This window comes from Thermobia domestica, chromosome 9 (assembly GCF_964235325.1).
Source record: "Thermobia domestica chromosome 9, izTheDome1.hap1.1, whole genome shotgun sequence".
NCBI classification, from domain to species: Eukaryota; Metazoa; Arthropoda; class Insecta; order Zygentoma; family Lepismatidae; genus Thermobia; species Thermobia domestica.
The window spans coordinates 171,903,680-171,929,687 of record NC_137462.1 but is presented as its reverse complement, the minus strand read 5'-3'; the positions used below and the strand labels follow the sequence as shown (position 1 = coordinate 171,929,687).

Here is a 26,008-nt window from a genome sequence, read left to right as displayed (position 1 = left end):
AGAGCATGCATGTGTGGAAATAGCTTATCATCTGTCCCAACTACTGGAATAATCGTATATGAATGCATCGTGATGGTGATTGAGTCCATGCCACCAAAGATTGTCTTGCTACCCTTTTTGGCAAGGGTTCTGCCAGAACTATGAAATATGTTCTGTTTTATATTAAAGATTGCTCTGAAGTCAACTCGTACACTGTAATGAAAAACTTCGTTTCATGAAGAAAGTGCGCAGCAGTTTGTTTGAACAGTTGTAGCATCAACATTGACTTTCGTACTAACTTTATGTGTAATCTTTAGCGAAATTATCTGTTTTTATTTTTATCGTTTAAAACATTTAACCCATAATTTGGACGCTGTGAATGATTAGGTGTTGTTGGATAAATTTCTTACTTAATATTCATCACCCAGATAAGTATTGTGCGGTTGTGAATAATTGAATGGTGTTGCCTCATTGCGATGAAATGCTCACGCACGTATTATTAAGTCTGCTTGTAAGGAATGCCGACGTCTACAAGGGGTTGTGGGGGTCTTCTCGAATTTATGCAAAACTGTCTTTTATTTTGCGCTTTTCTGCCATAACAATCTCGTCTTTCAGACGCAGTGACATATCAATCGCTAATCCAAGAGGACACAATTGGGGAAGCTCCGTGCCTCTGGACTACTTGGTCCAGATTTTGACTGTATCGACTTAGTAATTCTCCAGGAATTTCGTACACGTTTTCTTTGGTGATGATGGAGCATATGGCGAACTACTCTTTCCTGATGCTCAACAGCTGGTGAACTTTGTTGTGACATCAGTGTCAATCCTCCTGGTAACGCTGAATCGTCGCCGAAATCATTTTCAGTATCCTCATCATTTGTGCAGTCGTTGTCTATCATTAGTGTGTTAAACTCATCCATACCGACCTATTGCTCACACAGCTGTGCTTAAATCTGTTCTGCAAGATATTCCTTCCGCGTTGGGATCTCATGAGAGATACAGAAAAAATCCGCTAATAACTTCACAACTACAACTTGAGGCATTTTGTACACATATGATGAACGTTTACGTACTAACTTCCAAAGTACCACTGCAATCTGCTTCCATTGACATTACTTGACCTTCGTAATCGAATACTCACACAGAAACACCTGTATTCGCTCGCACTTGCTCCTACCATTACAACTACTAGCACTGGTTTGATTCGCGCCTTTACGTGCCACGCTCTTTTCACATTTTGTACATGCGGACGCCATCTCTACTTCCGCTCCCTGTGGTCCATAGTATGGCACATTAAACCATATCTCTCTGTATTCTATAGCACACACGTCAACTGGTTTTATTTACATTTTCGTGCCAACTACGCGATTTATTTCTTCCAATTATATGAAATATTTACCACGAAACTTCATTGTTCTGGTTCACATAATATTTTTGTTTAGGACAGCTTTCCGTCGTATGTAGTGATATTGAATTGACTAGTCACCCTGTAATGCCTGTGTAAGGATGTCCTTCTGTTAGAGTCAAGTATAGTCAGTCTCATAGGCATTATATCTATCGACCATGACAATCATACTTATCATACTCAGCCAAATTATTATGACCACCTATGGCTCTGAAAATGAATTCGTTAGGCTGACAACAGGGTCAAGAGTCACGGCCGATATGCACGCCCGCGGCCACAGGGTCGTTAGTGTCCAATCCCCAAATACTTTCACTTCCATTTTTTCTATTGTTCGGTCAATCGATTATTTCTTTAGTGTTGTCCGGTAAATACCTCGTTGTTTGCAAGACCTTATTAATATACAACTGGCTGTATTGCAATAAAGCTTAAGACTTTAAAAGTTTCTATTTAAAGTACAATATAATGAAAATTCCATACATACCAAAAGCAGTGCCGAAGTTTTTTATACTTCTCATTTAGCGAGTCCGCGCTCGGGATCCCATCCATAGGATAGACATTTAAATGGCGAGTCCCTACTCAGGCTTCAAGGCGCTTGAAGGGCTAATATCAAATCAGATAGCAGGATATGTCTTCACAATATAAGTAGCTAATATCTTCAGTTCATTCGTAGGACTCTTTTTGAAGAGTAAACAATTCTAAGAGACGATACACATGTCAACCATCGGATGATTGAACTAATCAGTCCAGTATGAGATAGGGGTTTTTCTGACATCCGAAAGTATGTTGTTGGCGATGAGACTGGGTGATAGACAACACATACGAGAGTTGGGATCCTAAGGACTACTCTGAGCTGATTCATTGGACTAAATGTATGTTTTCATCCCCTCCAATGATGGAAAGCTAGACAACAGAAAACATTATAATTTATGAAAAATAAAACTTTCGCTGGATTTTGAACTTATGAACTTCCACTTTCACACTCAATCAATGCTAAGATTTGTTAAACTTGGGATAGAGTTAGTGAGATCCAGAAAGTCAGTAATAAAGAGAGAGTTGATGCGTTGACCACACATAACCTAGTTGAAAGTGCTACACCTGCCTAGCCGTAGTCCTTCATGGATTGTAGCTGCAGTGAGTTTAGTACTCACAATCTGTTAACTACCTGTTAGTACTTTTTATCTGTTAATTGATTTCGCCAGTATTTCAAACTCACATGACTAAAGAAAACTGAAAATGAAGTGACTTGTTTCGTCTGTCTCCTCTGCAATTCGGCTTACCTCTGTGTCGCGAAATAAAATACTTTCCGTGTTGTCGCAAAAGCTCATGAAAGTCTGTGCGACCAAGAGGCTAACATTTCAGTTAGTGACGTATGGTGAGTACATTGGCTTATATCGGTGGCCAGCGCAAAATAATTTAAGGTATGTACGAGTGTTTTCATTAAATTTGATTCGGTTCAGCATAACCTTTAGATTTTCTTGAAAGGCAGCGTATCATACAAATCTCAAGTAAAACAGATACCTCCTGCAATCCTGCCACGTACTGTCGTCCATTGTAAACAAGGAAATGAATTCGCAGCTTTTCCGCAAACACAGATAAATGAAACGAGTAATAATATTTCGTGTCTCGGTAACATCACTGGCCCTCTTTCTGCCTCCATGTGATTTTACGTTGGGCCCGGGAATCCTTTTTTCTACGTCTGTTAATTACTCCTGTTCGTACATTGTTGCTATTTGTGGATCTCTCCACGCTTTTATTGCCCTTTTTCCTGCATTTTCGTGTTTAATACATGTCTCCTCGTCGGCTATTTCGCGCCTGTCTGTGGAGAGTTCCATTGCGTGTCGATTGTTCCGCTTCTATCTATCCCATTTCCATTAGGCACTTTTTTTTTTTTGCTTAATTTAATATCTACTATCATCCCCGTCAGTTTATCGATGCATTATCATACCACCCTATATTTGTTCCTTTCTCTAATGAGGGGTATATGTAATGATAGGCTTTTAATCTATAATCTTTTTAGTAATATTTAGAACAACTTTATGTCCGTGACATTTTTAAGATTGGAAGCTTTCGAACAAGTTTTTTTTCTATGAACTGGAGATAAATGCTTTTATCCAGTTTTTATTTTGTAAATGACTAGTACAGTTCATGGGTTCTATTATTTTTGGATCAATTATTACTCGAGATAGCATATCCAAACTCGGGTAACATACGGATTAAAATAATAATAATAATAATAAATGTTTTGTTTTAGTATAAAGCTGTGATAAAAGAAAATAAATCTCGATGAGATGGGGAACTGCATGTGATCAATATACTGGGTGATATCAGGAATTTCTATATCAGTTTAAGTACTGCAGCATAACCATATCATTAAAGTGGAATTTTACTTTCATTTGTCCAGCAAGATCAATTAATTAACCAGTTTTGTGAATACTTCCAGCTTTGTGAATACTTCATTATATTTTTCTCTTTTTATAAAATCAATGTTCATATAATTTGCTTCTCTCTGAAAGGGATGAACGCACTTGATATTCAGTTGTGTAATGGAATAAAATGAAGATGAAGAATCTCTTTCAAGACGATATATTCATTTTTGGTGGCTAAACGAAACAAAAAGAATATAACTGAAATTCAAACATAATCATTCCTTCTTTGGGTTAATTATTCTTATAACCATTTAGGAAGTTGTCATTGGAGGAGTAATAGAAACGCCATAGCAGTAAAAAGAACCAATCGTAAAGATACTTTTCTCGTGTATAAGTTACATGTGTGTTTTTTTTCTAGTTTTATGGTTGAGATTGAAATTTGCAAAAACTCAGGATCATCATTTCAGCGTTTGCTTAGTAGAAGGGGGCAACTGTTTCTATTGAAAGCAGAGTTTCGCGTTTTTCATTAGTATGTTACCATATTATTCATTTATATATACAAACACACACACATATATATATATATATATATATATACTCAAGGAAGATCAATTGTCCCCTGATCTCTATAAATGATGATGCAGAGAAACCTTATTCGGAATATTAATTATAAAAGAAAACGGAAAATTGAAAATTCATAATTAGAATATTTCTAATTTTTTTAATTTTTAAAATAAATATTTACTCGTTTTTCTGTGTTTTAGTTCTCATTTATTAATTTTTGTTCGTTTTTCGTTTATTTCAGACTTTGGCAGCCCTGAATGACGCAAGACTGTTGAAAGTAACATTGAGATCATGCACTTATCTCTTCAAGATGTAACACTGTTGTTGGTGGCATTTCTGACTCTTGGGGAGTTCCCCAAGGTCTCCTCTGGAGGCAGCATACTTATGATCACAATGGGAGGCACCAAGAGTCACAAAATACCATTTTTAGAATTGGGACGAGGATTGGCCGTGAGAGGACATAATGTAACCTTCATCAACGCCTTTCCACCTGATCATCACGACCCGTGGATTGAAGAAATCAATCCTGACAATTTTGTGTTCTATGTGAAGAATTTTACCAATTGGGATCTTCTGGGCAGTCGGTTAAGAGGTGGAGATGACATGTCGCTTTCTGATGTTCTTCGGTATGGATATGACTCATGTGTTTCTCTTCTTACAGATCCAGAAACAAAACACTTTTTACGTTCCGGAAGAAAATTTGATCTTCTGATCTTGGACGGTGCATTTACCGATTGCATTTTAGGATTTGCATATTATTTCCGTGCGCCATATATGTATATTAACACAGTTGGGTTTTACACCAACTCATTGTCTGTTGCGGGAAATCCAGTTCCAATTGCCACAACTCCATTCTTCAGCAAACCGTTTACAGACAGAATGACATTCCTTCAGAGAGTGATGAATACAGCGTACTTCACTGCTTTAAGGATAGTCAGAGTAGTATTTACTAGTAGCCATATGCAAACTATACTTAAGAAACATTTTGGACCTTCCGTGCCGCCAGTTCTTGAGATGGAGAAGAATGTGAGCTTTATTCTTCAGAATTCCCATGTCAGTGTGTCCTATTCGAGGCCATATCTTCCACTAGTCACTGAGATTGCTTGCATCCATTGTCGGCCACCAAAGCCACTTCCAAAGGTAAGATGTCGAATACTCGTATTTTCTCAAATTAGAAAGCAAAATTAATATGTTGTATGAAATTAGACTACTAAAGTAACAATTAACCAGTTAAAACTGTTAAAGTAGTAACAAGTTCACTGCTTAAACTAATCTTCTAGTCTAGAAATGTATTTAATTCATATAGCAACTAATGGAAAATTTTCCAACTTAGAGACATAATAACATTAGGTACTTATACTTAAGTATAGTAGTGTATTGACCAGATCCAGCGACATGTAAGATAGACTATGTTTTAATGTTCTTCTTTTCAAATTGACTCTTACTTATTGAATTCTTTTATCAGCTTTAACTTTATAGGCTAACTGCATCGACTTGAATTATCAGTTTTGTCCTCTTCGCTGATTACCGTTTGTGCCTTTGATGCACAGAGATTCCGGTTCGATTCCTAGCGGGAGAGCGCCGAAGCATTGCAGTGATTCCGATTCCACTTCAAACTGTATCATCCTATATAGCCTCGCTGCTGACAGAGGACGCAGGTGTAGGCCTAAATTAACTGAAATTATGTTCTGAAGAACGAAGTTTTCGTATTGTATGTATCGTATTGTATTGAAGTTTCGCGTCGCTTTCAGCAGCGTAACTATATGAGATGTAAACCTATAACTTTACGTGAGATCCGAACCACATGAGCTACTGCCAAGAACGAAACTCGAGTTTCCCATTCCGAAGACGCGTACGCTAACCATATAGCCTTGAGGAAGCTCATGAAGTTCTCTTATAATAATAATAATAAGCTAGCTAAAAGTGATCTATAATGAACAGTAATAATAGTATTTTGATAACAGTCAGTAGGATTCAGTGTGTACGTTTGTAGGTTGCTATTAATATTTAAATAAAAGGTTTATGATGAACAGGAAAGATATAATTGAAGGTGCTAATGTAATAAAAATAAAGATCAAAGGATAATGAGAGAGATCTTGATTTAAGTAAAGCAGATTTAGATTTATTGATGAAATGAGGTGGACATTAAAGGATAGTAGTCATGGATATTATGATATGATGACTATGGTGATTGTATTTGAGCCGAAGTGGTTTAAAATATAATACTTGTTTTGTGGTTTAAGTGGTCCAATCAACATTTCATTATTCGGATGTTTTGAATTCATTAATATGGATTTACGTGCAGATTAAAACTATTGTAGAGTTCATTATGTTATATTATGGTCTGATATATGCCTGAGAGCTATTCATAATGAATAATACTTTGTAGTGGTGTAAGTGCTAAGAGGTTTCATTGGTATGATCATATGTAAAGTGGTGTTAGCATCAGCAACCATATTTTAAGAAATATAAATAGAGCTTGGTTGAGTACACTTAAATAAGGAAGATTAAAGCTATCGATCCCGGGTAGGGGATAAGATTGTGGGAAAGGGATGCGCTGAAATATCTGTAGCTATTATAGGTCTTTGCCAGGCCCGTATTTATATGTTGTGCGCCCCTGCGCTCTAGATAATTTGTCCCCCCCCCTTGCCGCCGCCGCAGACTTATGTCTCAAACAAGGAAATTAGCCGTAATTTTTCAAACATCCCAACTCTTGTTAAATAACACTTTAGGTATTACAAGTTACAGTACCGTGACTTGGGAGGGAGCGGGGCGACGGCTAGGGCGCCGAAGTAAGTGGGCGCAAAATTCGGAGGGGAAAAAGAAAAGAAAGAAGGAAAGAAAAAAGAGAAGAAAAGTTACTTGGAATGTGTACTTAAATCCTTTTCCTGCTTTAGGAAGTGGTCCTACAATGTTATTCACGTTGTACACATATATAAAATGGAAGAAAAAAGTAATAAAAAGTGCTCGAAATCAAGGAAAAGCAGGGTGTAATTTTGAAAATTTTCTTACGCTTCACTCTAACCATTGTGGTGCTTCGCGCCTGGTTTATCAACCTGACTCATGTATACGGGAGCGCCGTCGTATACTCTCGCTCCGGGCGCTGATTTTCCACCGCACGGCACTGACAAGTTGCGAAAGTTAGAACGTAATTTTAAATGACCTAATTCTTTCAATGATGATTATGATGTGGTGTTAGATAGATGAACCATAGTAAATAGAAACATGAAATTTCAATATATTTTAAAAATCAGAGAAATGATTCAAATGACCTGTTTCAGGTCCCCAGGACACACCTGAAAATGAAAATGAAATGAAATATTTGAGTTTTACGTCCCACGATATGCCGGTTAGACTAAAGGAGACGGTGATGATGAGTAATGAATGAAATGGTGGAATGAAGAAAGTGGGAGGAAACGGGAGAACCCCGAGAAAACCCACGCACACGGTGTTTGTCCACCACAAAGTTCACTTGGCGGGGGCTGGGATCGAACCCGGGACCCCTAGCACCAGAGGTGAACGCTCTACCACTGAGCCACCGCGGCCCCTCAGGACACACCTGAGTTGAGATATGGGGGTGTAAAGTCTCCATAAGAATAATATGGAGCATTTTTAAAATAATTGAAAACGACCAATATTAGAGTTGAATTCATAGTTTTTGGGATCGCTGAGATTAACGTTGTCAGTTTTCATGATGTTCAAGTTCATTCTCACCCCTTGGGGTGCGGGTAGGAGAGCACGACTTTTTAAAAATAATCAGATAAACTAGCCAATTAGTAAGAACTGTAATTACAAGAATACACATTAACATAATTATTACACATTAACATATTTTCTCGCGCTTGCGGGTTGTTAATTCTAAATATTACTTTATTGTGAATCTTTAACAAAATCCTTCAAAATTTTGCCGCTCTGTGCTCGAGCACAGAATAGTACTTACCTAAATACGGGCCTGGTCGTTGCAATAGAAATTACTTTACAGAAACAATTTGTATACCTAGATCCAATGGTGTACGCGGAATTTCATACCATTTTCTATCTAAATAATCATGTTTCAGAGTTGGGACGTATCGGTGCAACGGATTTTATAGAGGGAGCTGCGGTATAGGTTACACTCTTCCCCCACTGTCTCTAAAATCATGTGCGCTGGTACAACCGAACTCTGAAACATAGGTATTTAGATAGACAGTCTACTAGTTCCTCTAATATTTCTTTAACCGCCTTTCATATCTCTCATAGTTTTCGAACTAGGCAGCCTCAAAGTTACAATTTTCTCGATTTCAGCATCTCATAACTTTAAAACAACGCGTTTTCCGCCCTATGTTGATATGGACTTTCTTTTATTGTTTAGGTCTGAGGATTTCACCAGTGAATTTTGGTTGAGTTGAGCTGATTTTAGTTTAGCGTCCCTTTCAGCAGCGAGGCTATATGAGACGTGGACCTACTGATTAACGTGGAATCCGAACCACATGAGCTCCCGCCGGGAATCGAACCCGGGTCTCCCAGTGAATTTTGGGTAACTAATAAATGAACACTCTGTATATATATCCTCATTATCTCTTACCTTAAGATCTACAATTTATTCTTCGTTATCTCTTAAAGCTTAGATCCCATGGGAAAATAATGTAGAAACTGGAAATGATAGATTCTACAATTATACAACTTTCGATTAAAGCATAAATGTTGAGACGGAATCTATTCTATTATACTTGATTCTTCATCAGTAAACTTTTTTAAAATATCGCTTACTGTTTTTATTGTATATGGACCCAATATTGAAACCGAAAATGTTAGAAATCTTCAGCAGAGTAATAAAGATGGAGATAAAATTCATTGTTGGTAAGCTGAATGCAAATACATAGCATACATTTCTAACTGTAAGGCAGTGCTTTCACCCACGCTTCCCTTATGGCCACACCCTATTAGGATACACATGCTTACACAACACCCATTCACTGATAATAATTATAATACATAGATTCTATTGTAACAAAGAGAGTTTATTTTTTAAAGTAATGTTAATTTTTATAGCGAGTTTCTCAAATATAATACAGTAAACCTCTTTTTCACAGATATAAAACTTTATATTTACACATTGACAACATTAATGAAAAGTATTCACATGACACGTGAATGACTAATACTGACTTGGCTAGCGTTAGAACCTCTCACTGTCGCGGCTCGCTGAGGTGTAAAGAGTTAAAACACGAACCGATAAATAGCGTCAATATACATAATTAAGAACATACATACTGTATTGTATCATCACTGCGTGTTACTCGCACAAAATTTTAGAAATCAGCATCTTGATCATGCAGGAAATACACTGAACAACAGGAAAAAAATTTTTAGTATATTTTATCATAAGTTCTTCATTGTTTTTATATTTCGAATTTATTGAGAAAAGAAAAATCCCGTGGAACTCTTTATGCAGCCAAGCGAACCTGAAGGTATCGCAACGCACGAGTTGGAAACCTCTGCTCTAACGGATCAATATTGATACCGGAAATGGTTGCATGTACCATAATTACTCACAGTATACATATAATCTATACTATAGATCTTCGTGCAACGCCTGTGAGAACTATGATGCAGGATTTGGCAATCTTGAATTCTAGTAGCGGATTAGAAAGAGACTCTATTATTTACCGGCAGTAGAAGAAAATTATGGAGATGTGGATCATAGGATTAAGAATAGTATAAGGATCAACCAAGTTTAAATTCAAGCTACCAATAAAATAATAAATAGATTTAAGAAATAGACGAAATGAAATCGTTAAATCAGTGATTAGCTTATATCCTTTAGACTAAAGGAGAGAAATGACAATCTTAAGTAAATGGTTATGGAAAGTTTGGGAGAATGGTTATGGAAAACATGGGAAGAAAACGGAAGAGCCTTGAGGAAAGTTATAAACATGATATTGTCCACTACAAGGGATCAAACTAACTAGTAAGGATCATTGGTATCAGAGGTGAAAACTCTACCACTGAGCCACATACCCACCAGAATATGAACTTCATAAACTAAGAGAGAGAGATAGGAGGAAATTCGATGACACCAATGTCGGTATACGCTGAAAATGGATCCCAAACGATCTAACACAGGAGAATGATATTCATGCATTATATCCTCTTGCTTGTGTGGGCGAGGGAGATCATTTACAGATGAGAGAAAGAGAGTGGAATAACAATTGGATCGATGAAACTCAAAATTATTTTTGTCACGTAACCAATTATCTTTTCTTTCTTTAGTAAAGACTTTATGAATTGGATCTAACTTTAAACTGTTTCTAAGCTTTGAGTTCTTGCTTTTCTCTTAAAGAAGATAAAATGAAATGAAAATAAGAAAAAAGAAACTACTTTGTTCTAAGATCCTTTTCAAACACATTTTTTTCATATTATATGTGATACCTCTGGTTCATGCACTTCGTTGAGCGTATCAGCCTTTCTTACTGCGATCTTGTGTTCTACATTCTTTCCTTCTGCATTCATTTTCTATCTTCTTCATTTGCTAGTAATGTTGTCATTGGATTAGGTGAACGACAAAACCTTTCAATTCAAATCATTGTTTTTCTTTCCTTTCCTTCCTTTCATTCAACTTAATTTTCTTTCTTGTCCAATCAAATGTTGAAGCGTCTAAACTTGGCGGTGGAAAAAAAAATATTAAAGAAACCATATCATTATTCTTTTCTGCTTTTTATATCTATATAATCAAAGATGGCGTCTTTTATGTAATATTGGGCTACTCGCTCTGCTGTGTTCATTTCTGCTATATTTTCTAGAGGAATGATACTACGCTGCTTTACTATTAGACAAGAAATCAGACTACAATCCATTACAAAAGATAAGACCCTCAATGATCACCAGATATCCGAAACCATTGAGTCTAGAAACTTGAAACTTGGAATTTAAGTAAAATTTCGTGAATATGTGTTAGATTGTGATGAACTGTAAGATCGATATTTCGTACAAATGTTTTCCTTAACTGTGACTAACGGGAAATTTAATGTAAAATTTCGTACAAATGCTCACGTTAACTGTGATTAAGATGGATTTTAAAGCAAAATCTTACATTTAATCGTACAGCTAATATGATTTTATGGAAAATATCGTACGTATGTTCTGCTTAGTTATGAGTAAAGTTATTTTATTATATAAACTTTCATCAAGTGTTCTTAAATGTGAGTAGGATTTTAATGCAAAATTTGATACAAATGTTCTCTTTAACTTCACTACAATATACTTCTATGTAAAATTTCGTATAGATGTTCTCCTTATCTGGGGCTAAAATATGGGTTTTTATGTAAAATATCATACAAATGTTCTTCACTGTAGCTAAGATTGATTCTTATGTAAAAGTTTGTTACAAATAATCTCTTGAACTATGACAAAGATGGATTTTAGATGAATTTTCGTACAAATGTTCTTAATTGCAACTATGATAAATCAAAAATGCAAAGTTCCGAACAAATGTTCTTAATATCGTACCTAGTTGTAGTATCTGAAATTTCTTCATTCTGAAACCACGCTGCCCATCTTCGAGGACGACCTATGTAGTGGCACTTACCTGATCTGCACTTCTGACGACCATGCGTCATTCGATTTTTAATTTGACTCTCAGAAACGTATGTCTCGGTTTGATTCTGATTTCTAACTGAAGCGAGCTAGGGGCGTTCCAGGATCTGTCGCCAGATGTCGCCATGGTTCGTACGTACAATCGGAATGGGACTTCAGGTCGTCAGCAGTGAAGCCATATCTAGCATCTTGGTGCTAGATCTAGCATAATTCACATGCATCTAGCATCTTGACTTTAGCATCTTGGCCAAATCTAGCATAATTTCATTCTTCCCTCTGATGAACAGAAAAAGTACTAAGATTTAGATGGTTCAAGGACCGTCGGGAATTATTCTTCTTAGTTGAAGCGATGGTTGGAGCAATGAAACCAGTTTATTTTCGCGGTTATAATTTATTGTTGAATTCAGAGAAATGTTCAAAAATAGCAAAACGTGACTCTACAAAACATTTACTTACCCATAGTTTTATTACTGTCAACTCAAACCTGAATGTGTGGTTATCTGGAATGTTTCTGTCCCTTTCAATTTACAACTTGAGAGGGGGGGGGGATATAAACGTCAGGGGACAGCTAGTAATACACTAAAAGAAATGCTTCAAGCCTGTATCGGAAGCGGCATGTTGTGTATATATTTCTTAAAATGTTATCCATTCATAAAAAAATAAATTGGACCTTCCTTCTCTATAATGTGCCATTTACCAATTTATTTCATTATCATTCCTGACAGCGTCATATTAGCTTTGTACATGAATACAGCTGAAACACTTCATTGAAATAATGAAGATAAGTACGGGCGGGTCTTTAAAATTAGTTAGGAAAGATAATTTGAAAATCTGGCATAATTTACAAAAATCTAGCATAATTCAGACCCGTGTTTGGCATCATCGCGAGTCTCGAGTGTGGCAACCCTGGTCGTCAGTGCATGTCAGACCAGAGTAGAGTGAAGAGCTAACAACGTGAACAGTGGCTTGATAGGAAAAAGATCACTAGCTTAAGTGTGGACGTAGGAAGTCTACCTGGGACAATACGTAATGAAAAGGTGTTTCAACATGATTCATAGTATTAACACTGTAAATTGATAAGGTTATTGTAGGAACACAGTGAAGAGAATTTTTCAACGTTTAAAGACATACCAGTCATTAAACACCTACTCTAATAATAAATGTGATTTGAATGTTGTTATATCACACCTCTCGTGAACCTCCCGTGACGCAGAAGGATTCTGATAACTTCTAGATGAAATTAAGGAAAAAGATCAAAACAAATTTTACAAAACAATATGAGAGTATTAATATTACATGTGGGATACGTTCCAATAATATCTTATATTTGGTTATCATGGATATATGACCCATGTCCAAGGACACGACACATGTTGAGGAACTAGAATAAGGATTGCTGCTCTTCTTAATAGCACCGATATGACATTTTATTAACTTCTGAAAGTTTATATTCTTTTATAAACACCCTGTATTACTCATTCGCAACTGACCAATGTATCACGTCAGAGCATAATCGGAGCAGTGGCACGAAGAGCCACTAGAGTCAAATAAGAGAGGCGAAGAAGCAGGGGAAATGCGTAGAGAAGTGTTGCCACTGTTCGAGTACTTATGAATCCATGAGTGATGTAGTTCCGTTGTAGTTTATAATAACAAAGAAAAGTTGGTTTTCTTATAATAAAGATGATATGTAGCTTTTCTTACTGCAAAATGCTTCTCCGAATATTCAATACATGGAATCGCATAACCCTCTTTACTGACTTTGGTAAAATTTATTTATTTATCTAACCGATACAACCTCTAAGGTCAAATTAACTTGGAGTAATACAAATCTACAAATAATACAGGTATGAACAACAGTATAAAAAGAATCGGAAGAAAATCGACTACGGCTTATATTTAAAGATATTGTCCCAGCATTCACCTCGTGGAACTGAGGAAAAACCCTGGAAAAATTTTGGCCAGGATGAGCCCAGGACCTCTTGATATGCGAGACAAAGATTTTAATCATTAGGCTATTCTCTTGTCCGTCTGGTTTACTAAGAATCGGCGTGAAAACCAAGCATGAAGTGACAGAATATCTTATTGGAAATAGTTCTTTCATGTTTACTTAGAATTGAGAAAAAAAAGAAAATCTCTGTTTTACGTCCCGCCTTTATAACCACTAGGCTAAAAGAGACACATGATTAATGAAAGTGGGTGATAATGAAATAACTGGAAGAACGAGAGAGTCTGAGAAAAAGCGAGAATCCACAAGAGAACTCACTGACAACAATGTTGTCCACCACGTACATAACCTAGGATCGAACCAGTCGGCTCCTAACACCGCTCAACTACTGAGCCTTAGAAATTGAAAAGTACGACCATAATAATGCTGTATGGTGCATTTGTTTCCAACTCAAAATTGGCTTGATTTCACGGTTCACTCCTTGTCAACAACACTGCTACTATTTTAAATAGCTGTTGCTCGCAACAGTAGGTTTAAGGAACAAAATGTTTAAGGAACGGAGGAGGAAGAATATTTTCTAGAAAAGAGTTCTAATTAGAAGTACTCGTGAATAGAAGGACTAAACAAATAAGTGTCCTTTTATCCAACGTAAAACATCTTGATAACCCCCTCCTCCAACATCCAACATCCTTTATCAGTAGTGTCCATAGAACAAGTGGAACTGTTAACAAACAATTACTTTAATTTATTCTGGGAAGTGAGAAGTAAACATTTATTTTGTTCGAGTAAACGTTGCAAATTGTTATTTACAGTTTTTTCTTCGACATTGCTCTTCGTTATTCAGTGTGGACATAAATTGTTTGTTTGAAGTTCCTAATTGTTTTCTGCAATGAAGTTGCCTTGTATTGAAACGGCTATATGACACCACAGAGTTAGATACGAATTACTCATTAGGTCTACTCCCACTGAAAATCAAGCTCTGTTGTCCGATTATTCTAACGTAGTTACCAGGAAGCTCGCTGAGCGACTTTTGTTCTTTTTTCCCCTCAGTTTATGAAATTATGAAATTTATGTGCAGGGCCGGCTCTACCGTATGCGCAGCACGTATATTTTCACGGGACCGCAAGAAAACAGGAGCGTCATTTCACATTTTGCTTGGGGGGGGGCAAGACCCCTTGATATTAGTAAAATTTCGCGTTTCTCACTGATTTACTACTATTCTATTGATAAAATCTATATACATCTCAAACTCAGGGGGGGGGGCAAATACCCCTCCCTGCCCCCCCTAAATGACGCTCCTGCAGAAAATGACAGAAATTACTCAAAAATTGAAATATATGAAAAATATACGGTATAAAAAATATTTGAAATAAATATCTTTTGTTAGAATCGGACTCTATGATGATGTTACTTAAATGTATTACTCTGGAAAGTCTATTTGTATGTAACTCTCATAAGTCATGTTCACGTTGTATTAGTTTGTGGTCGCACTCTGCGGCACAAAGCAGGTCAGTTATAGATTTAAGTCCATTTCCAAATCTATTGTTAACGTAGTTTTCAGGGGCGTAAATAACGGCCCCGCAAACCGTGCAATGCTGGGACCCCAAATCAGGTAAGCATTGTACAGTGATGGTTTCCGATCTATAGTGATGAATTTCACAAGCTATTTTAGCATCAGTTAGCCCTCCTTCAAATGTTCAATATCGGCCAGTGTCTCGTATTGTCTTTTTAATAGACACATGGAGAAAGGGCCCTACTCCACGCTGTTTGCGGAAGGTCCTTGATCCCTTAGTTACGCCACTGGCCTTCACTTAAATTTTAAAAATCTTTATATCAAATTTCTGAATTAAATAATATAGACCTATTTTTAATATGTGCTAAATTATAATATATGTAATTTATGGTTGCAGCCAGCACGTTTTACGTACTAAAAGTCTTCCTTCAGATTATGAAAGCATGGATGCAGGGACCGCACCCAATTTTGATTAGACTACGAACACGAATCTGAAGGGATTTTGACGATTCTGTTTTCGGATCACGAGATATACGAATATAAAGTTTAATATAGTTATCTGTAGGAAATACATTATGATCTATGGGATGTGTTTTGAGGAAAAAAAATAATAAAATGAGCACTCTAGGCCAGATGAAAGCGTGTCCACTCTTCGGAACGAGAACTCATTGCTTGTTGAAGAGCACAGACATACATATAGTATCTTAGCAATGTTTGAGGTACGAGGTGCCGAATTTACTTTTATTCATGAACGAAACTTGACACACTGGCATGTTATAGGTCTAATACATAGAACAACCAATAGAATACACAAATATTGATAAGTTAAGGAAATCAGAGTTTAAATCTTCTTAAGCCCTGATATTATATGAGGTTCTTAGTTAACATCAAAAAGCCAAATTCTTAAAGAGTTCATGCTGTTGGACAACGTCAAGTATATATCGGTTGTCATTTGTCCAGAATTCTTCTGTTTGTGTCTTGAATGAACTGATTGTATTTATTCGCTGCTAATTTTGTTCGTCTACTTGGGCTAAAGCGGTGAGTTGGTCTGCAAAATAGTCTTGCGATGACAGCCATGTGTATATCTGCTCCCTATTCCTTCTTCAGCTATTCCACCTTCACTCACATTTTCCTTGAAGACGATCTGAGGAACTAAGATATGCAATTTAGGCTATCATCTTTCCTGTCAATCTTCCCTGAAATCAGTGAACAAGAAAACCAACTGAGGCCAATGAATACTATGACTATTCCTTGAGAGATGATCTTGCCGGGGGGGGGGGACACTTTGGATCAGTGGTAGAGCACTTATCTCTGGTGCACGGGGTCCCTGCTTCGATCCCAGGACAAATAAGTTTGTGGTGGACAACATCGTGTCCGTGGGTTTTCTCAGGGTAGTCAAGTTTTCTTCTGCTTTCTCATTCCACCAATTCTCTCATCAATATTCACCTGCCTTAATCATCGTTTCCTTTAGCCTAAAGGGCATGATCGTGGGACGTTAACCTGAAAGACTTCATTTCATTTTCAGTTTTGAGCGATGATCTTGTGATGAACCCAATGGTGAATCTGGAGAAATGCATTGAGATTCTCAGGTGTATGGTGCAACCTTATCTACCTGAGTGCAACACGAAATCGGATGTTTAATTCTTGAAGAGTTTGGCTCGTTTTTTTGTTTTTTTCAACAGCGATTTCGTAGTTACGTTGTCACGATCATCATCATTGGCGTTCTTGTGGACTCAAAGGGAGCCTCAGAGACATCCTTCTGTTCACGAGGCTCTTTGACAAAGTAGACCAAGTTCTGGTCTCTGAATTGGGCGGTTTTCTTTAAATATTCAACAGCAATTTCTCCAGAAAAACGTCTTTAAAGAAAATTGTCCTTAGACAAGGATCAATTTCATTCTATATGTAGTCGTCGTTTATTATTATTATTATTACTTGGTTTTTGCGACTGTTTCATCTGTTCTTATTTATTTGACATGTGTCTACTATTAAAAATACACAAATCCATAAAAAAAAAAAACAACAACCACTGAAAAAAGGCCACGTGACACTTCGTGTTAATTAAATCATCTTAGGTCTCTTTTAAGACTAGAAAAATAGAGTGGTTATTTGCTTCCAAAGCAGTACAACGGTAATGGTCTGTTTCAGGTCGTTTATATAAATTACGTAAGTTTCTACTATTTATACGTTTTAAATATTAATTATAACAAAATGAGTACGCTAAAAGACACTATTGACATAATACTTTCAATAAAAGTAATTACAAATGACATCCACTGAGAAACTCAAATTGAATCTACAAAAGAGACTACCTTCCTCTGCTATTTGTAGAATAAAATTAAATGCCACAATGGTTTCATATGCATTATTTTCAGTTTTTTTTGGCTCTGTGATAAACAATTTACTCATTATGATTAATACACAACTCCATCAGAAATTATGTTAAATATTGATAATAATTATATCTAAATAAATAAATTAGTCAGATTCTTTGAGTTCCTTCAGATTCATGTTCCTCTGGTTTGATTGGCAAAATATATCAGATTCGGGTGTAGCCCACTTTGCTTCTTCCCTGGTCAGCTTTCAATTCCAGTATCTTGAATTCCAAAAGTCTAATCGTCAAAATTTCTTTAAATACATGCCTCTTGTAGTCTAATTTACAAAATGTGTAAAACCAGGTGTGGTCCAGTTTGTTTTCCTTGTCAATCTTATGTTTGGATATCTCGAGTCCCGAAAGTAGGATCGTGGAAATTCTTTCAGATCCATGTTTCCCGTGGTCTAATTTGCATAGTACATCAAATCTAGTTGTGGTCCAATTTGCTTCCCTGGTCATCCTTATGTTAGGATATTTCGTGTTCTGAAGGTCGGATCATCAAAATTCCTTCACATTCATGTTGCCCATGGCCTAATTTACCTAGGTACAAAATATATCAAAATCAAGTGTTGTTCAGTTTGCTTCCCTGGTCACTCTTATGTTAGGATATCTCGAGTTCCAGAAGTCATATTATCAAAATTATACTACAACTAAACAACAAGTAAATAAACTGCTTTCTTATTTTTAAGTCTTTCAACTGCATACCACATAAGAACTACTGATTAAGTTTAATCCGAGGTGTAATAACCACAACGGTATCGAATTCGGAACTACTCGTATTTACTACCTAGTAATTATTGGCGGTTTTCACTGCATATATGAAAAAAACGAGTATTAATATGTTTTACTTTAAATGGGTGTAAGACACAATTTCGAATTATTTCAATTGAAACATATAATTACCTTTCACTGAGACAAATATTGTCTTTTCGATGACATGATATACAATAGACACATTATAAGCTCACAAATGGTAAGACCGAACTTAGTATTTCCTTGTTCACATTTACAGAATTTATTTTCTTACTAAAATGACACTTGCTATCATTGCAGGACTTGGAGGAGTTTATTGAAGGAGGTGGTGACGCAGGGTTTATCTACTTTAGCATGGGCTCATCTGTGAAGGCTGATAACATGCCAGAGATTCTTCGGAGGCTCTTTCTGGATGCCTTTGCTCAGCTGCCCCATCGAGTTCTCTGGAAATGGGAATCAGAGACCATGGATGATCTTCCAGCCAATGTAAAACTCTCAAGATGGCTTCCGCAACAGGATTTGCTTGGTAAGAAAATTGTATATTTTTTTATAAATTCTTTTATAGTATAACAATATCATAAACTGGACCCAATTGAATGAAATGTAACCAACTAGAAAAAATGGTCATCCCTCTAGAACCAGCATTGGCCCCTTCCTATCGTTATACAGTGGATGGCATTTCACTTGTAACACGTTACTACGTGAGCCATCACCAGGGTTACCAAATGTCTTTTTTTTTTTTTTTTACCGACATGTCCTGTGTTTTTTTTCGGGGGAGGCAGAATGCATAAGTGGAAAAAGAATGCACGACCTCATATTAGTGGAAAAAGAAAGGTAGAAGAAGATCACTCTTTTCAATTTTTCTATAATTAAGTTAGAAATGAGTTCATATTTGAATTGTGAAATTTGTAGATTTGAATTCGTTGATGAGTTTGATTCATTAGGGAATTGGGGACTTTTCTAATTTACTTATCTACATTCGAATATATTGGAATAAATTATTAACATAAATTTTATTTCTTGTAGGTCATCCCAAAATCAAAGCCTTTGTTACTCACGGAGGTCTATTGAGTATGTTTGAAACTGTGTACCACGCAGTTCCTGTGGTCACAATCCCAGTGTTTTGTGACCACGATGCCAACGCCGCTAAAGCAGAGCTTGATGGTTACGCTTACAAACTGGAACTACAAGAATTGACGACTGAAAAGTTTGTCAGAGCCATTAAGAAAGTTATCAGGGATCCAAGGTATGTTTTTATCATTAAATATTTTAAACTTATCTTTTAGCATTAGTTTAATTGTCTTCATTTAGTGAACTCGTCTAACTACAACGTTTTCAACGAGGACAAAATTACCCATATTAAAAGAGAACACCGAAAGACCAAAATTAATAATTCTGCATTCATGCCATAATAAACGCAGAACCTCATTCGAGGGTCACTCCAAGTAATGTTCTTTTTTTAAAAAAGCTCTACATGTTTGCTAGTTATATAGTGCATTGATACAAGCTTCAGTGACAGAGATTCATAGTTCAATATTATCTCCTTTCCTATGACTTAACGTCCCCTTAGAACTAAGGCCTGAATGCCTTTACTATAAAATTCTGGACTGTTTCATCTTAGCCATTGTCTAGCAGCCGCCGTAAGAGTCATTATCTGCCAATTTACTGCAATGAAAGGGTTTCTTAAGATTTCCTAAAATAAATTAGAAATGCTGCAACCATGTTTCATCTCATTTCATGAATTCCTCCTCCCCCCACTCATATTCGCACCATATTATTTTTCGTTTTTCTTTGTGTTCTACTGTCAGCTGTTTTAGCACCCATATGTGCAATTTTTTTTTCCAACTCAATTGATTCAGTGTTTTGGATACCTTGCATCACCAATTTCCAAGTGAAGTGACATTTCTTTTATAGTTAGATGCCATGACATTTATACTTTTCATGTCAGCCATTCATGAAGTCTGTGGTGTGCCGCTGCATGGCAAATCGTAAATGTAGGAATGCACATTTTCACCAGATTATCTGCGTTCTCACTGGCTTACGGAACACAATCGAAAAGGCATCATTTTCAATATATCCTTTTCAATTCCCTATAGATGTTTTCCAGTGTCTTATTCAGGATTTCAATTACATCACGTTGCTTCTGACAAATATCAAAAAAGCAGCAGTTATTTTGGAAGCACGTTGAACAATATCATTGTATGTGTGTGTTCGCACAATCACTTTCTTAATTTTTATTTTTTATACTATGAATCATGTAACACTAATGGGCCGCGGTGGCTCAGTGGTAGGGCGTTCACCTCTGGTGCTTGGGGTCCCGGGTTCGATCCCAGCCCCCGCCAAGTGAACTTTGTGGTGGACAAACACCGTGTGCGTGGGTTTTCTCGGGGTTCTCTCGTTTCCTCCCACTTTCTTCATTCCACCATTTCATCCATTACTCATCATCACCGTCTCCTTTAGCCTCACCGGCATAACCGTGGGACGTAAAACTCAAAGATTTCATTTCATTTTTTCATGTAACACTAAAAAATGTTTGAGTTCTAAGACTTGGGTTAACTAGTGTTGCCAACAAGACTCCTGAAATTTATAGTCTCGTCTCGATTTTCGTTTTGTAAACGAGTCTAAAATTGTCATATATATCTCTTCTAGTCATGAATTTAAAAAGGTACTTCTCATCTCATAGGCAAAACTAATAGGAATCCCACAGGAAATTCCGTTTTCGGGACATAAGCGGATAATTGGAGTTATGTAGGTTGTCCAGTGACGTCTACTGGCAAAAATGAGACATCCAGTGCACATACCACTATTCCAGGACTCACGTCCAATGGATGCCTCTGCGCTATATGGGTTAGTAACCCTACTAACAACCGTATCTAAGGAAGTGGGCTGTAACGTGCTTTGGGCAGAACATGTAGACAAAAAACAAAAGTCCATTTGGCTCCCTATTATTGATTATATTTAAAAAAAAACAAAAAACAAACTTAACCAGTTGCCATTGTGTAATGTGAGGAGTCCTGAAAATGGTCACTAATGTTAAAAGCACTACGACAACGAAAGCTGATAAATGTGTAACTCGTAATTTCAACTAAACTAAACATCATGTTCTTATATTAAGGTTTATTTATTTTTGTGTTGATGAGTGATGACGATTAGAGATGCAAGGTGATAGTGAAATTAAATGCTCAAACGACAATACGTAACATTCATAATGCTTTGAGCGAGATTCGAACCCGCAACAGATAGACCTTGCAATCACTACTCTAATTTAATGCATTAGACCAGCGTTTCTGAAAGTGTGTGTGTCCACCGATCACAAATGGTACTCGAGATATGCCTTTGTGGTAGGCGTACCCTTAAATTGAGCAGTAGTTAGGAAAACATAAAATTCAAGAGAATGACGTAGGTAACATTCTTAAACAAGTCTTCCTTGTTCAATTACAGTTCCCAGTAAGCGGGCTTTGTTGTGGACAAACACGATGCACGTTATTTTCTCGAGGTTCTCTCGTTTCCTCCCACTTTCTATATTCCACCATTATCATCTATCTCATTACCATTATCTTTTAGCCTCTGGGCATAAACGTGGGACGCTAAAGTAAAAAAAAAAAATCAAACAGAGCTTGAAATAGATTATACAATTTATTTAATTAAAACCTATGCAGATTTTAACAGCTTATATGGGCCTAGATGTACGCAGAAATGCCCGCAGGATTTTTTCCAAGGTGGGCGGGTGCTAAAGACCGATATACAAGCGAAGTCGCAAATATATACACCCTGATATATTGTGGTTCGGAATTGGGCGTACTCCTAATTGGTGTTTTCTGACGGTTTTAGGTTTTACCCACATTTGTTTGGTAACATTGTTTGGCATTGTGTGCCTCAACTAGTAGAAAATTGTATCAAAGACACTGTTGTGATACAGCAGGATCGAGCACTAGCACAATTCGCGATTCACGTGCGCAATTAGCTGAATCAGACGTTTCCTGGACGCTGGATTGAAAGAGGTTGTGTATCTTTACCAGCTCCCTTTGCCTGGCCTCCAAAAAGTTCCGATCTGACAATGCTCTCTGGGGTTTCATAAAGCAACAAGTAAGAAACATGCGATATAACACAAAGCAGGAATTGCGAGCGGCTGTGGACGCGCCTTCACCTTCGTGACTCCGGAGTATCTTCGCAAAACATCCGCGAGAACTTGGCGCAGAATTCAGTTGTGTTACGACATGGATGGTGATCATACCAGTGTTTATGACTCTTAAGACTGCAAGGTAACTGTGTACAGACATTCTACCATTAACTAACACTATACTGTTGAAACTAAAGGGGGGGGGTGCGCCCACTTCCGGACTACCCTGTAAATTATTTTGACGCACATTGAATAATTGTATTAATTACAGTAAATATATTAAATACTGCAGTGGGTGGGTTAGCAAATCTAATATGTTTTGACATGTAGAGTATTTCGAAGAATCCAGGGGAGTTCAACTGTTCCCCTTACCTCCCGCTGCAGCCACCCACGGATGTATGCATTATTGTTAAATATTCTTGATATTCTTCAATTAAAAAAAAAATAACACCAGGCTGTTCAAAAAAATATGCCTGTATATACACACTAAAATAGAATAGCTGCTATTACAGTTTCGGCAAAGCATCTAGTGTTTCACGTTGAATCCGTAGTCAACGGAAATTGAAGCGTATCCAGGAGTGTCATTTGGGGATGGAAGAACAATTGCCCCCAATGAGTTGAATAATACATACGTTTTATGAATTGTATACTAATATGCTCGCAAAAAAACGTAAAACTCTTATCTCGCTGGAGAACCTTGGCCCCTCCCTAACAAAAGCTGAAACGACGTTACTGAGCATATTGCATATATAACGTTTTTTTAAAAAAAGTGTAGAAAAAGGTGTGTATACATTTTTTTAACAGCTTATTATGCATTTTCTTCTATTAGTACGTACCGATATAAAATCAAGAGAATTTTAATTATATAATAGAATTTTTAAAAAATATATATGTTTAAGGTGATAAATTTACTTTCAAATGGGACAAACATAGGATAGCGAGTAGAACAATCTAACTAATAAAAGTAGTCCCACTTGAGAAACGTTGCGTTACATCATTCGACCATTTAGTCCGCTTAGCTATTTGTTTCATGGTACCCATAAGGGATGTATGCATGAAGGATATCTTGAGGATCCAGATCTCCCCCCCCCCCTGAAATCTCGACTTTTCTGTAAATTTAATCTAATTACGTATAGAGACATTTTAACAAATTTTGATATAATTTATTCTCATATTGAATTTTTGGACCACCTCGAAATAAATTCCCTGCGTATATCCCTGGTTGCTTTTATTGAAGAATTGCAAAGAACCACCTATTATAGAGCAAAATTCATCGAACAGACCATTTGCTTCTATAAAGGCTGTTTCACCACAGAGTAGCGCCAAAGCGTTTTCCCTAAAGCCCAAAGGTGATTACAATACCAGATTTCGAACGCAAATCAACGTGAAATTGGAGGCTTACTATTTTAGAAAAAAAAGAAAGAAAAAAGAAAATATCTAATGAAGAGGAAATCGTGATGGAAGACAGTGGTTTGGTGTTTTTTTTCTTTCCCTCGAGATTGTCGAAATGCTTCATTAAATATAGAGAACTCGGTCATCACGCCAGTTCAATGAGAAATAAGAAAAAAAATCATAGTAGTGCTAGAGAGAGAGAGAGAAACAAAGCACGGCATTGCTCTGACAGGTTAGAAAACAAGACTATTAAAGAACAGATGAGGGGCTGCATTATCCTTCTAAACAAGATTGTACTCCTCACTTTTTTCCTTTAACAGGCATTATCATACTAATCGTGTAGTCTCCGAGATCTGAGGTTCGATTTCCTGCTACATGCCTTCATAGTTGTTTATTTTCGGTTGGTTTGGGATTGCTCCTGTACATTGTTAAACTTCCCAGATAAAGTATTATATGGGATGCACTTGTTGAACTGTGAACTTCAATCAGAGGTTTCTCTTAACCAAGACGTTGGTTCAACCGGTGGTCCCAGGGAGCTTGACTTACTCTCAGTGGTGTAATGGTAGAATTTTTGATGGATATACGCTGGACTGTTTTGAAAAATATAGCATAGCCATATACTGTAATTGTATCATAAATTGGAGGTAAGCATATGCTGTACTATAAAGATATTAGGTGAGTATAAGCTTTGTACTCTCACATACGACTCGTTCCATCCTTGCTTTCCTTATATAATAAACTCTAAGAAGTATTTTTTTTTTTTTAAATAGGGGAGGGATACCGTGGCTCAATGGTAGAGTGCTTACCTGTGGTGCGTGAAGTAGAGGTCTGCAAGGGCCGGAATTTTTAGCCCGGCCCGGCCCTTGAATTTATAATGTGAGGCCCGGCCCAAGTCCGAAATTAGTGATGAGCAAATGCAAGACCAAGACCAAGACCGGGGTGGTCTTGGTCTGGGTCTTGGTCTTGCATATCCAGTCTTGGTCTTGGTCTTGCACAGGAATCCTTAGTCTTGGTCCTGGTCTTGGTCTTGCACACCCAGTCTTGGTCTTGGTCTTGGTCTTGCATGCAAGAGTCTTGCAAGTCTTGCAAGTCTTGCATTCAAGAAATCTCAAGATTTTCATAGGTAAATTTTACTATGGATATAAGGGATAATAAACTCTACAATGCGCCAATAGTAACGGAAATACAGTGTATGTTTCTAAATGAACTTCGTGTAAGTATGATGATAGTGTACAACATAGGTGATGAGCTTTATTTTCTTTAATGGGTGCCCACGCTTCACTACTTATAAGATATACCTAAATCACAGCGTTTCGTAATCTGTTTATATTTTTTAACATATCTAACACTCCACTGGTTCCCAAACTGGGGAGGGTACCCTTGAGACGCATGAAAGAAAATAAAGACGGCACAGATTATTGAAATACCATGAATTGCAAAATAATGTTTACACTGTAAAGGCGTCAGATTTTTCTTTCCAACCACGATTAGCTAATCCTTGTAATAAACAAACTTCCAATTAAATATTGAGATTTTGTTTTACTGATTCCTGTATGTACACTATAAGGCATAAACATGGACATTACGCAAAAGCGAATAAAAGAATTAAAGGCTTTCGAAATGTGGACATGGAGAAAAAAAGGAGAGAATTAGCTGTGTTGAACGTAAAACGAATGAGAAGGTGTTAGAAATATTAGCAGTAGGGGGAAAAGGAATTTTAGATATTGTTAAGAGGAGGAAGAGGAACTGGTTAGGATATTGGCTGAGGAGGAACTGTATTATGAGGGACGTGCTAGAGAGTATTATGGAAGGAAAGAGAGGGAGGGAGCAAAGGAGACTGTAGTTGAAGGCAGATATTAAAACAGAAGATTGCTATCAAGACGAAGAGACTAGCTGAGGACCACCGAACATCGAACCTTCTCAGTTGCAGCAAGTAACCTGTCAATAATGGCAGAATAACTATGATGATGATGATATATTTAGCAATATTGACCAAAAAGAGAGAGAAAATTAAAATAATAATTA

General features: G+C 36.9%; 1 protein-coding gene across 1 annotated transcript in view; it reads left to right on the top strand.

The window, feature by feature from the left end:
* The window catches only part of Ugt50B3 (UDP-glycosyltransferase family 50 member B3), a 126,284-nt gene that overhangs the window by 88,153 nt on the left and 12,123 nt on the right, over positions 1-26,008 (top strand). The window contains exons 2-4 of the mRNA XM_081772200.1: positions 4,556-5,454; positions 18,772-18,997; positions 19,498-19,717. Of these exons, the coding sequence (XP_081628326.1) occupies positions 4,606-5,454; positions 18,772-18,997; positions 19,498-19,717 (1,295 nt within the window). The 5' untranslated portion in view covers positions 4,556-4,605. The remainder of the gene's footprint in view (positions 1-4,555; positions 5,455-18,771; positions 18,998-19,497; positions 19,718-26,008) is intronic.